This window comes from Callithrix jacchus, chromosome 7 (genome assembly GCF_049354715.1).
Source record: "Callithrix jacchus isolate 240 chromosome 7, calJac240_pri, whole genome shotgun sequence".
NCBI classification, from domain to species: domain Eukaryota; kingdom Metazoa; phylum Chordata; class Mammalia; order Primates; family Cebidae; genus Callithrix; species Callithrix jacchus.
This window is the reverse complement of record NC_133508.1, coordinates 99,225,582-99,238,691: the sequence shown is the minus strand read 5'-3', so window position 1 is coordinate 99,238,691 and position 13,110 is coordinate 99,225,582. Positions and strand designations below refer to the sequence as shown.

Sequence of the window (13,110 nt, the reverse complement as noted above, 5' to 3'; positions counted from 1 at the left end):
GTGAGCCACCACGCCTGGCCGAGACATTTATTCCTATTAGCATCGAAGATACAGGACTTTTGCTTCTGCATGAAGTATAAGGTGCTCTGGGAATTGCTCTCCCACTGTAGTAAACAACTAGAAAAATGGGCATAATATATGAAACATTTTCACACATTGGACAACAGGCAGCACAGGATTTTGATCCCTGCAAGAAGGAAAACAAGATAAATTCTACAGCTGTCCAGTTTTATCCCTGAGGCAGTATCCATGCCACACTCAGGAAGGGGAAACTCACACAGAGTTCATGAGTAGAGGAGAAAGATCCACGCTCAGGGAGGCCAACCAAGCTGGCTAGAACATGTTGAGTCTGGACAGGAGGAAGCTGCAGAGTGAGAGAGCTATGGAGATCGCCTCTTTGTCAAGTACGCATCTCCACACACGTGAAAAGGCCAGGAAAGAAACATTAGAGGTTGGCTGGGCATGGTGGCATGGAGCCCCGCTGCGGCAGCACCTCTGCTCTGCCGGGTCTGTGGGTTTCCTCTTCTCCACTGTGTCCATCGGATATTTGCCTTCCAGACTGAGGGGCTGCTCAACGTGACCCAAATTCTCAAAGAAAAGTTTCCTCGAGCTACAGCTGTCAAAGTCACTGACATTTCAGGAGGCTGTAGGCAATCTATGAATTTAAAATGGAATCAGAAGAATTTAAGAAGAGAACTGTCCAGCAGCACCAGATGGTTATCAGGCACTAAAAGAAGAAATCAAAGGGATGGCATGGACTGGGGATATTTACCTCTGTACCCAAATGTTGACTGTGCCCTGGCAGCACAGATGCTGCTGCGTTTTACCTTTGATGAACTCAACTGACACCATTCTTCCCCAGGCATTCGCTAAAAAATCTACATATTTTGTTCTTATACATTTCCATATTTATAGATGTGTAACCTATTTAAATGTTTGTTTGTTTTTGAGACGGAGTCTTGCTCTGTTGCCCAGGCTGGAGTGCAGTGGCACAATCTCAGCTCACTGCAACCTCGGCCTCCTGGGTTCAAGCCATTCTATTGCCTCAGCCTCGTGAGTAGTTGGGACTACAGGCATGCACCATCATGCCTGGCTAATTTTTGTCTTTTTAGTAGAGATGGAGTTTCACCATTTTGGCCAGGCTGGTCTTGATCTCCTGACCTCAGGTGATTCACCTGACTTGGCCTCCCAAAGTGCTGGGATTACAGGTGTGAGTCACCATGCCTGGCCTATAATGCATCTATTCTAACACCCAGCAACATAGTTGGCAATGAATACATGAGAGAGCTATTAGTGGTTTCCAGATTCTTCTTTTTTCTTTTGAGACAGAGTCTCATTTTGTCATCCAGGTTGGAGTGCAATGGCACGATCTCGGATCACTACAACCTCTGCCTCTTGGGTTCAAGTGATTTTTTGGCCTCAGCCTCCCAGTAACTGGAATTACAGGTGCCCACCATCATGCCTGACTAATTTTTGTATTTTTAGTAGAGATGGGGTTTTGCCATGTTGGCTAGGCTAGCCTTGAACTCCTGACCTCAGGTGATCCACCTGCGTTGCCTCCCTAAGTGTTGGGATTATAGGTGTGAGCCACCAAGCCTGGCCATGAATTCCAGATTTTAATAGGACACCAAAAAACCTTATCAAAAGTTGGAGGTTTTTTTTTTTCTATTGGGGAACAAAAGGCTGTAGAAAAAGCACAATTAGATGCAGAAAGTATACTTTCTCATGTATAATAAGACTCCATTTGCTCTGTAGGCAACGACATTTATTTAGAATCTTTGGAAATATACATACAAACATTCAGCAGTTTTGTTCTTCCTGGCTTACTTCCCCTTCCTGCTAATTCCAATTAGTGGTATCATTACTATACTTAAATGGCCCAAATGATGAGGCCAAATATAAGAGCATTACTTCTTTCACAACTCTCCATCTTCATAGCCTCTCAGCTTGTCAGTAAGTTCTGAGGCAAAAATATCTTTCTGGAAAGGCAACTATTTAGTCATGCAAGCAGAGACAGAACCAACTACGACAAGCACTAGTTCTATCAATTTAGTGCAGTAAGAAGTATAAAGCATCATAATTCCTTCATCAATATCCTTTTACCATGACCCAAAAAGATAACGTAGAAAGAAACACAACAATGTATTATCTCAAAATGTGTATTTAATGGGCATTCTGTCAAAACAAAGCAGAATCCTATTTCAAAACTACCATATGCGTATATATTTTTAAGGTGCATTTTCAAGTTTCATTTGGGTTTCATTTCTTCTTGGCTTGCCTGAGGTGTTCTTGCAGGTACAATTAACACAGAATGTTCTGAGGTGGGAAGCTTTTCATGCAGTGAAAAATGAGATCCTAACAACACTGCACATCTTGGATACATTAGAAATTTTAAAAGCCATGTATAATTTCAGAAAACTTAATACCGTCACGAAAGACATTTTCAACGCAAAATTTAGGCACTCTATACTTTGGAATAGCCATAAAATATTCCAACAAGAGTTAATGCACTTTGTGATTACATCTATTCAAAGATAATTTTCAATTAAAATCTATACTTATTAAATAACATTTTAAATTAGAGCCCATTAAATTTTGATAATTACTGTGAAATATTTGCAGCATTGTGTTGTGGTTAAATAATGCTGAACTACTTCTATTAGTGACTCTAATACTTATCCTTCATGTTAATTTTTTCCCCCAAGACGGAGTCTTGCTCTGTCACCCAGGCCAGGGTGCAGTGATGCGATCTCAGCTCCCGGGTTCAAGTAATTCTGCCCCAACCTCCTGAGTAGCTGGGATGACAGGCGCCTGCCACTGTGGCTGGCTAATTTTTGTAGTTTTAGTAGAGACGGGGTTTTGCCATGTTGGCCAGGCTGGTCACGAACTCCTGACCTCAGGTGACCTGCCTGCCTCAGCCTCCCAAAGTGCTGGGATTACAGGCATGAGCCACTACGCCTGGCTCAGACATGGTACTTTTAAAAACAGCGGACTCTATAGCATCCACCAATAATCATCTCTCCATTTTTCCTGCTAATATATGAATAAGCTTGTCAATAATCAATATAAAGTTATTCTTGTATTTTCTGCTGTAACTGCTTTCTTTGCATGCAAAACTTCAGCAGATGGGAGTCTCCCTGGAGATCAGGAAACATCAGCCATGCATTTTCATCACAGATTCCTAGGCTCAATTCATTTGCTCACTTAACAGCTAAGTATGCTGCTCCATTTAGGTTCCTGCAGTCTGTGCTGCTGGACTGACTGCTATGGAGGCAAAGAAAAAGATAATCAAATGTGTCACCCTACTTTGCACAAGGCCAAGGCCACCAGACCTTGTCTGACTTGAGACAAAAGCTGATCTCTGTAGTGTGGCTCTGGAGTTTCTATCTCCTTTTCTTAAGACCAAGGGGTGGGAATGATGCCTGCCTACTGAGATCCCATTAATTCCAGATGATCTTCTTGGACTTGAATTTAATTTAGCATTGTTAGAATTCAGAACACGGATGCTAGCTGTTCCTGTTGAGCATAAGGTTCATTTGCTCAGTGGTATGCATTTATGTGGCACAGGAAACAATTAGCCTTTTAGAATTTTTTGAAGATTCCAGTCTGTAAATTGACTCATCAAAATCACCAATGACTAGCATATAAAGATCTATGCAGAGAAATGAATTTGAGACTTATTTGACTATAAGTCATACAGAAGAGAGCACAGTAATTTCCCATAGGAGAATTTAGTATTTCATCTTGGGGATAACTGGTAAAATTTTTTTTTTTTTTTTTTTTTGAGACGGAGTCTCATTCTGTTGCCAGGCTGGAGTGCAGTGGCATGATCTTGGCTCACTGCAACCTCTGACTCCCAGGTTCAAGTGATTCCCTTGCCTCAGCCTCCCAAGTAGCTGGGACTACAAGTGTGCACCACCATGCCTGGCTAATTTTTTGTATTTTAGTAGAGACAGGGTTTTACCACATTGGCCAGGATGGACTGGATCTCCTGACCTTGTGATCTGCCCACCTTGGCCTCCTAAAGTGCTGGGATTGCAGGCGTAAGCCACTGCTTCCAGCGCTATCGCTGGTAAATTAATTACACTGCTAGTGTTTTCTTGCTTACTTGAAGAGACAATTATCATAAATAAATCATGAATGAGATGACAAGTTGCTTAACATTTGCTTCTGTTCATTGGATGAGATCTGAGGTTGTTAAGCCTTGGTATGAGTACGGGATAGGGAAAGAAGGGTATAAGGAAAGAGAAGTTAACTCCAGTTTTGGCAAATATAATCATAACCAGTTGGTTAAAATCAGAACCATGAAATTAAATGCAAAACAAATCAGAACGCTGAAATTAAATGTAAAAAAAAATGATTTAAGTTTTAGAAATCAACCTCACCAACTGGTGACAAAAACTGGGAAACATTAGGAGATGACTGTTGACTTGGGAAATTCACATGAAACCTAGCCATTTCTCTGAGCAGAGAGGACAAGAAATAGGATTGAAGGTGCATTTAGTTGAGGATGCTTTTCATACCCACTCAGAACTTCATCTGCCTGTGGATATTCTAAACAACATCTATCTTGTGATTAGGCCAAGGCTCACGACAGCACAGTTAAGGTTACAGTCCCTCTCTGGTGTTTTAGAATGGCGACTGCTTGCTCATGAGTGACACCTTCCAGGGTCTCACCATTAACAGCTAAAATCTGATCCCCTCGTTTTAATCGGCCGTCATCTGCAGCTGCTCCCTACAAACAAGAAACATTCCAGTTTAGTCGAGGGTAAAGCAGTTTATATTAAATTAATATTAAAACCTCTAACTTCTGTCTGGTGTGCATGTTAAAAAAGTAACTTTAAAAACTACCAATTAAAGTTTTTTCCAGGTAATGTTTTAAATTAGGAAAAATGTAAGATATGCTGTTTGAATAATAATAGTTGAATAGTAACTATAATTATGAATCACCTAAATAACATACTAGTAGAAATGTACTGATACATTTCTTTTAATACGAGTAGAACCTTATTTCAATATTTTGTATAAAATGGATATGGATGTCATATTCATGGAAAGGTAATGTACAAAAGAAGGCAGATAGAATTGAATCTGGTATTAGTCTTACTGCAAATACCACCATTATACAGAGTTCCCATTGCGTTATTAAGCTATCAGCTGTGATCTGTCAAAAATAAGTGTAGTCTTTAAATGAGTGAATTTTATGGTAAATGAATTATGTCTCAACAAAGCTGTTATCTATACATAAATATATATAAGTGTAGCATCTCCAAAATTTTGTAATATCATATTCAAAACCTTCCACTTCATGTTTATCATCTAAATAGTTTCTAAATGACTACTTTTATCACATACTCAGTCATGCATGGCTCCTCAAAAAGGCACAAAGCCAGTGAAACTTTGGGGTTTTTTCACTCTAAAGCTGAGTATCTAAAAATGCACGATATTACTAGAAACATTTTGGACTGTTAAGGGAAGAAAAGACCTAAAAAATGATTTACAGGAGGTTTCACCATCTGTGGGGGGTAACTGTTTAAGTCCCTTGAAGAGTCAGTGCCAGAAGAATCCTCTAAATGAGGTCAAACTTCAGGGGGAACCAAAGCCCACAGGTACCTGGCCTTGACCAACTCAATCAGAAGCCAAGCTAGGAGGCACTAATGCTCCTGAGACGCATGTCCATGTGCAGCTTGGAAGTCCTGAGGTGCTGGGGAACCAGACTTCCTAAACCATGAGAACGGTGGAATTTCTAAATGAATGTGCAATACAGAATATTCAAAACCTGCTGGGTGTGCTGCCTCACGCCTGTAATCCCAGCACTTTGGAAGTCTCATGTAAGAGGATTGCTTGAGCTCAGGAGTTTGAGATCAGCCTGGGCAACATGGCGAAACTCTGTCTCTACAAAAAATTAGCCGCGTATGGTGGCTTACACCTGTGGTCCCAGCTACTCAGGAGGCTGAGGCAAGAGGATCATTTGAACCTCCAGAAGTTGGAGTGACCTGAGATACAGTCACTGTACTCCAGCCTGGTTGACAAAGTGAGCCCTGTCTCAAAAAAAAAAAAAAAAAAGTATTTGAAATCAGGTCTATACTGTGGGCAAAATATTAAAATTAAGTATTAATAACTTGGAACTGGCTGGGCGTGGGGGCTCACGCCTGTAATCCCAGCACTTTGGGAGGCCGAGGCAGGAGGATCACCTGAGGTCAGGAGTTTGAGACCAGCCTGGCCAACATAGTGAAATCCCATCTCTACTAAAAATACAAAATTAGCCGGGTGTGATGGTGCATGCTTGTAATCTCAGCTACTTGGGGGGCTGAGGCCTGAGAATCACTTGAACCTGGGAGGTGGAGGTTGCAATGAGCTGACATCCTGGCATTGCCACCCAGCCTGGGCAACAAGACTGAAACTTGGCCAGAGGTAGTGGCTTATGCCTGTAATCCCGGCAATTTGGGAGGCTGAGGCGGGCGGATCACCTGAGGTGGGGCGTTCCAGACCAGCCTGACCAACATGGGGAAACCCTTTCTTTACTAAAAATACAAAATTAGCCAGGCATGGTGGCACATGCCACTACTACTCGGGAGGCTGAGGCAGGAGAATAACTTGAACTGGGAGGTGGAGGTTGCAGTGAGCTGAGACCATGCCATTGCACTCCAGCCTGGGCAACAAGAACAAAACTCCCTCTCAAAAAAAAAAAAAAAAAAAACCTACAAAAAACAAACCATCCAAAAGTCTTGCAATTTCACTCAAATCCTTTAAGAAAGTAAGGTGTCAGCTGAGTGAGGTGGCTCATGCTTGTGATCCCAGCACTTTGGAAGGCTGAGGCGGGAGGATCACGAGGCCAGGAGTTCAAGACCAGCCTGGACAACACAGTAAAACCCTGTCTCTTGTAAGATAATAAGCAGGTATTTTAAAACACTGTTTAAAACAGAATGTTAAAACACTGTTGTTTAAGACTGTATTTTTAAATCAGGATACCCCAAATCTCTTCTAACAAGTAGAAAACATGAAATAAAATTAAACTGCTTTCCTTCAAAAAAGAAAAAAAAAGAAACTCCGTCTCAACTAAAAATACAAATATTAGCTGGGTATGGTGCGGGCACCTGTAATCCCAGCTACTTGGAAGGCTGAGGCAGGAGAATCGCTTGAATCCGGGAGGCAGAGGTTGCAGTGAGCCGAGATCACACCACTGCACTCCAGCCTGGGTGACAGAGCTAGACTCCATCTCAGAAAAAAAAAAAAAAAAAAAGAAAGTAATATGTCAACTATATTAAAGATAGAATTAAGTAATTTTACTGGATAAAATCAGAAAAAAAAGAAAGTAATATGTCAACTATATTAAAGATAGAATTAAGTAATTTTACTGGATAAAATCAGAATTATTAGGCAAAGTTGATTTTCTTAAATTTTATATGCTAAGATTTGGCTTTAGTAAATCTCAGATATCTGTGTAAATTAGTTTTTTAAAAAATATGTAAAGCTTTTTACGTTCTGTGTTACTTTTTTTAGCCATGCAAAAAGATAATTTTCTTTCTTTTTTTTTTTGAGAAGGAGTTTCACTGCTGTTGCCCAGGCTGGAGTGCAATGCTTGATCTCAGCTCACTTGGCTCACCACAACCTCCACTTGAACCTCCAGGTTCAAGTGATTCTCCTGCCTCAGCCTCCCAAGTAGCTGGGATTACAGGCATGTGTCACCACGCCTGGCTAGTTTTGTATTTTTAGTAGAGATGGGGTTTCTCCATGTTGGTCAGGCTGGTCTGGAGTTCCTGACCTCTGGTGATCCAACTGCCTCGGCCTCCTGAAGTGCTGGGATTACAGGAGTGAGCCACCGTACCTGGCCAAAGGAGCTCTTTGAATGGCAGCTTTGAAGAGGGCATTCTGTGTGACCCACAGTCCATTCTTTATTCCCACTCTTGTCCCACTGAGGGAATGCAGGTGGGTTCTTTTAAGAATTCACCAGCAATGCACAGCCATTTTAGTCCTAGCTGTATGTTCTGGTGCCCTGTCAAAAGGTGACTCAGCCCCTTGGTGCCTGTTATTTTCAGGAAGAAAGCCAAATCTTTTTTCTAGTTCAGAACAATACTTCCAAGGACCACTTCTAAAGAGTGGCACTGCTCCTTATACCATGTTGCTGAAAGAAGATACTCTAAAAATCTGTGAGCATCTGCTTCTACAACAGAGTCCAAAGAAAATTACACTTCTTCGGACTCTGCCATTGTAAAAGAACTCTTCTTTCACTATTCTGCTGTGAGAATTTCCTATAAGATTCAAATGAAATAGGCATACATACACACATCCAGGTTTAATCCATAGTAAAGCAAAGCAAAACACTTTAAAAAAAGATCTCACCTAGGTTTAATTTTTTTTTAAAAAGTACATTAAAAAAGAAAATATACCTTTGCAAATATAGTCTTGACATAAATTGGCAGGTCTCCATGGGGACTTCCATAACCCCCTACAATACTAAACCCCAATCCTTCAGAGCCTTTCTCCAAAGTAATAATCTTAGGTGGAGGTGTTCTGAAAACACAATGCATGCTGTTTAATTTGAGAATAGATATTGAGGGAATTTCATTTATTGGAAGAATACAGATTTGAGAGAGACTTTCATACTGCGAAACTATGAAGTTTGGTTTATCAAATCAAACTTTCAGAAAGCAATCTAGAAAGTTACTTTAAAACTTCTCATGTCAAGCCAATTAATCACCAATATTCTTGATGTTTTAGAGGTTTCTCTTTCATAAAACTCAGTGATTTCTAATTAAAGATAAAGTCATGATGCTGAAATTGTCAAGTAACTCTTCTATATGCTTAGTTTTTAACTCTCTTTTTTTTTTTTTTAAGACGGAGCTGGGACTACAGGTGCGCACCACCATGCCTGGTTAATTTATATATTTTTAGTAGAGATGGGGTTCCACCATGTCGGCCAGGCTGGTCTTCAACTCCTGACCTCAAGTGATCTGCCCACCTCGGCCTCCCAAAGTGCTGGGATTACAGGCATGAGCCACCGCACCCGGCCATTTTTTAACTTTTAAACTTACTGTTGACAGCTGAAGGAAGCTGTTGTCACATCGTTGACGCATGCGCATGGAGACAGTGGTAGCATGTCTCCTAGTGTGGTGGGAGACTGTTAGTCTTCATGTGAACTCTTGTCCATAACAGGTAACAGTAGCCCGCAGCTCAGAAAACTGCTGCTCCTTTTCTTTTCTCTTTTTTGTTTTTTGAGATGCAGTCATGCTCGTTGCCAGGCTGGAGTGCAGTGGCGCGATCTTGGCTCACTGCAACCTCCGCCTCCTGGGTTCAAGTGATTCTCCTGCCTCAGCCTCCCGAGTAGCTTGGATTATAGGGTCATACCACCATGCCCAGCTATTTTTGTATTTTTAGCATGAAGTTTCACCATGTTGGCCAGGCTGGTCTTGCACTCCTGACCTCAGGTGATCCACCTTCCTTAGCCTCCCAAAGTGCTGGGATTCCAGGTGTGAGCTGCCATGCCCAGACTGCTGCTCCTTTTCTGCCTGAATGCTCTGGCCACTTCCACCTATGGCAGGAACTCCTTCTCCAAACTCACTTCCAATGTGAGGCTCTCCTGCCTCCCTTGGGAGGATGGGTCCCGCATCTTTTCATGTCCTTTCCCTGCATTCGGTCCAAATTTCCATTTTGGCACTGACTGTGTCATACTGGAATTACTTAGCCATCCATTTCCTCTACCAGACTAGGACCTCTTTGTCTTAGTCATCTGAGCCTTCCCAGCACCATGTATGGTGCTCGTCAGAAACTCAGGATCATGACTGTGTGAATGAGGACTGAAATCCAGGAGAGAAGAGAGAAACCAAGGGGAAGCAAAATGGGGAAAGAAAATCTGTTTCAAATGTAAAATTTAGCTTTTCAAAGCTTCGTCCAGTGTGGAAGTCTTCTCTCTCAGAAACAACATGGCTAAAAATTAAATTACCTATGTGGGCTCCCAGTAATTTAATCTTAATCTAAGTTTAGGTGATGCCAATTTCTTATTACCAAATGCCATGGCTCAAAAGGCGGAAATGCGACCCTGTCTTATTTGTGACAGGTAGTTCATATTTGTGTACCGGCAGCATCCTTTGTTTTGTGGCAACATGCATGTCTGAGAGGCAAAGTCATCTCACAGAAACTCAGCCATTCATGCACTTGGAGAAATTTGCAAAACAGGGACATAAGCATCTTTAACTATGTTGTTCTAACTAGAATATTCTTCCCTCTCTCCCTCCTCAATTTTGCTGCTTTATTAAAGGGTTTTCAGCTGGTTCACATTGATCAGTTGTTTATTGATGTACTTACTAGTTGTTTACAGCAGACATCCATGGTAATTGCTGACGATCTATGCTATATAAATTGTTAACTGTTTTTTTTGTTTGCTTTATTTTTTAAAGACATGGACTGCCTGATGTTAACCGTTTCTAACTGTTGCATTTGTCTTTACATTTTTAAAAATAAACACAGGGTCTGACCATGTTGCCCAGGCGTTGGCCTCTCAAAGTGCTGGGATTACAGGAGTGAGCCACCACATTTAACTAATTTGATGACCCTGTTTATTCCAATTCTTTTTTTTTTTTCTTTGAGACAGGGTCTTGTTCTGTCTCGTAGGCTGGAGTGCAGTGGTGCAATCACAGCCCACTGCAGCCTCGAACTCCTGGGCTCAAGTGATTCTGCCGCCTCAGCCTCCTGGGTAGTTGGGACTACAAGAATGCACTACTGGCTCTGGTTCTCTTAAGTTAAAGCATTGGCTTCTCCAAGTATGCTCCCTAATTGAGTTATGCCCCACATCCATGGTTTCACAGGACCTTCTCTCAATGAATTTAGCTTTCCTACAATTATCTTTTATAATCATGGATTTAGGGGTCTGTTTTCCACTTCTCTAGCAACTCTTTGGGGACTGGGGCAATAACTTTACTCACATTTCTAAGTTTGAGTCCTCAGGACCTAACACCTTTATCTAAGTGTCTGGCCTTAGAATGGTGCTCAATAAATATCTGTTGAAATAATGATGAGTTGTCCTCTATGGTTGAATGATAATGATGTCATGAATAAGGCTCTACTTTTCCCCACTTTGTGGCCTTACAAGCACTCTCAGTAACAGGTCACTGGCTGGATACAAATTCGATTCATGCTGCTTCTTTCAAACACAGCCCCCATTTCCAAAGATATTAGAATGGGAACCTAGATGCCCAAAGCTGTTGCTTTAGAGCTAGTTCCTGGGGCCACCAAATCATTAGACACCCTTATAATTGTGCCTATTTATACTCAAGGATGTGTTTTCAGGGAAAGAGGAAGGAGTGTGGCTCTACTCCTCAACTGGCAACATCAGATGGAGTTTGCCTCCATTGATCTCACAATATCAAAACACTTTCAACCAATTAGTTTAAATTTGCTTTCATATAGAAGACTAGTTAACAAAAAAATCCCAGTGTTAGCAGTGGTGAGATTATGAGTAATTTTTAAATTCCTTTAAGCTTGTGGTTCACAACGTGCCAGAGACCATGAAATTATAGCAAAGGAATCAAGATTAAAAGGGATCTCTGTATTTCCACAGTCACATCAAAAGATGCTAAAGGTATACTATTCTTCCTATAAAGGTCCTGATTTTTTTTTTAAGGGCCACTGTAATTTGGAAAATGTTATATTTCTATATTCTGTCATATTTTCATGGCATGCATGTATTACTTTTATCATGAGAAAAAGGTAGAATGAGTTTAATTTAATATTCTTTCCTCAAGAAAAATAAACTCAAAGATGTCATTTAGGTTGTTAATTACCAGGAAAAAGTTGGGAAAGGCTATGACCATGATATCCTTCAAATGAACCATCCGGATCTCAACAAACATTTCTTTATTTTTATTTTATTTATTTATTTATTTATTTTGAGATGGAGTCTCGCTCTGTCACCCAGGCTGGACTGCAGTGGCACAGTCTTGGCTCACTGAGACTACTGCCTCCTGGGTTCAAGAGATTCTCCTGCCTCAGCTTCCCAAGTAGCTGGGACTACAGGTGCGCCACCATGACCGGCTAATTTTTGTATTTTTAGTAGAGACGGGGTTTCACCATATTGGTCAGGCTGGTCTTAAATGCCTGACCTCGTGATCCACCTGCCTTGGTCTCCCAAAGTGCTGGGATTATAGGCGTGAGCCACTCTGCCCAGTCCAACCAACATTTATTGAGCACCTACTAGTGACCAGGCACTGCTGGTACTGAGAGAAATAGCTTTAGGCAATATTTCTCAAAGTGTAGATCCTCTGCCCATCTGTAACAGAATCACTCTGGGAAACTTTTTAACATCAGGTTTCTGTAATCCACCATAGAGCATCTAATTAGAATCTTGCAATGTGACCTTGCAATGGGGAATAAGCATCTTTAAACATGCTCACTAGATTACTCTTTTTTTTTTTTTGAGATGGAGTTTTGTTCTTGTGGCCCAGGCTGGAGTGCAGTGGCGTGATCTTGGCTCACTGCAACCTCTGCCTCCCAGGTTCAAGCAATTCTCCTGCCTCCGCCTCCTGAGTAGCTGGGATTATAGGTGCCCACTACCATACCTGGCTAACTTTTTGTACTTTTAGGAGAGATGAGGTTTCATCATGTTGGCCAAGCTGTTCTCAAACTCCTGACCTCAGGTGATCCACCCACCTCCACCTCCCAAAATGCAGGGATTACAGGCGTGAGCCATCGCACCCAGGCCTTAGATTACTCTTATGCACATTCTAGTTTGAGAAACCCTGATTTAATGAACTTTAACTGCAATGACTGGTTTTAATGAGACATGTCAGCAAGTATAACAACAAGATTTTATCTCAGAACAAGATTTTAGTCTAGAAGTTCAAGAAACATGGGTCCTTGCACGATACAGCAGGGTGCACGTGGGCTATACATCTGTGGTTTCTTAGGGAAGAAGGCATAGACACCGTGTCAAAGTGACCAGGTGCAGTGTATGTGGAGGCCCTGCAACCACAGTCTTTTAAGAACTCATCTAGTGGAATTAAGTCTTGTGAGGAATAAGGAAACCCTGGTGCCTTCTTGGAGATTCTCTAGACTTTAGAAAGTTGTGAGCAATTGGCCTCCTCTCCCTTAGAGTGCAATTGAGTATCTGGAAAA

The 13,110-nt window shown here is 41.5% G+C and overlaps 1 protein-coding gene and 1 pseudogene across 30 annotated transcripts in view; one reads left to right on the top strand and one right to left on the bottom strand.

Annotated features, from left to right (window-relative positions):
* The first annotated feature begins 352 nt into the window (after window positions 1–352).
* On the top strand, window positions 353–914 carry LOC144577013 (bolA-like protein 3 pseudogene; annotated as a pseudogene).
* An 834-nt stretch (window positions 915–1,748) lies between these two features.
* Window positions 1,749–13,110, bottom strand: part of PATJ (PATJ crumbs cell polarity complex component) — a 411,839-nt gene continuing 400,477 nt past the window's right edge. For 20 of the 30 annotated variants that reach the window (XM_078332015.1, XM_078332024.1, XM_078332028.1 and 17 more), the window contains 2 exons: window positions 8,391–8,514; window positions 1,749–4,735 (listed from right to left, as the gene is read on the bottom strand). In XM_078332015.1, the coding sequence (XP_078188141.1) occupies window positions 4,589–4,735; window positions 8,391–8,514 (271 nt within the window). In that variant the 3' untranslated portion in view covers window positions 1,749–4,588. The remainder of the gene's footprint in view (window positions 4,736–8,390; window positions 8,515–13,110) is intronic. The other 10 variants (XM_078332039.1, XM_078332032.1, XM_035251658.3 and 7 more) reach the window with 1 other exon arrangement.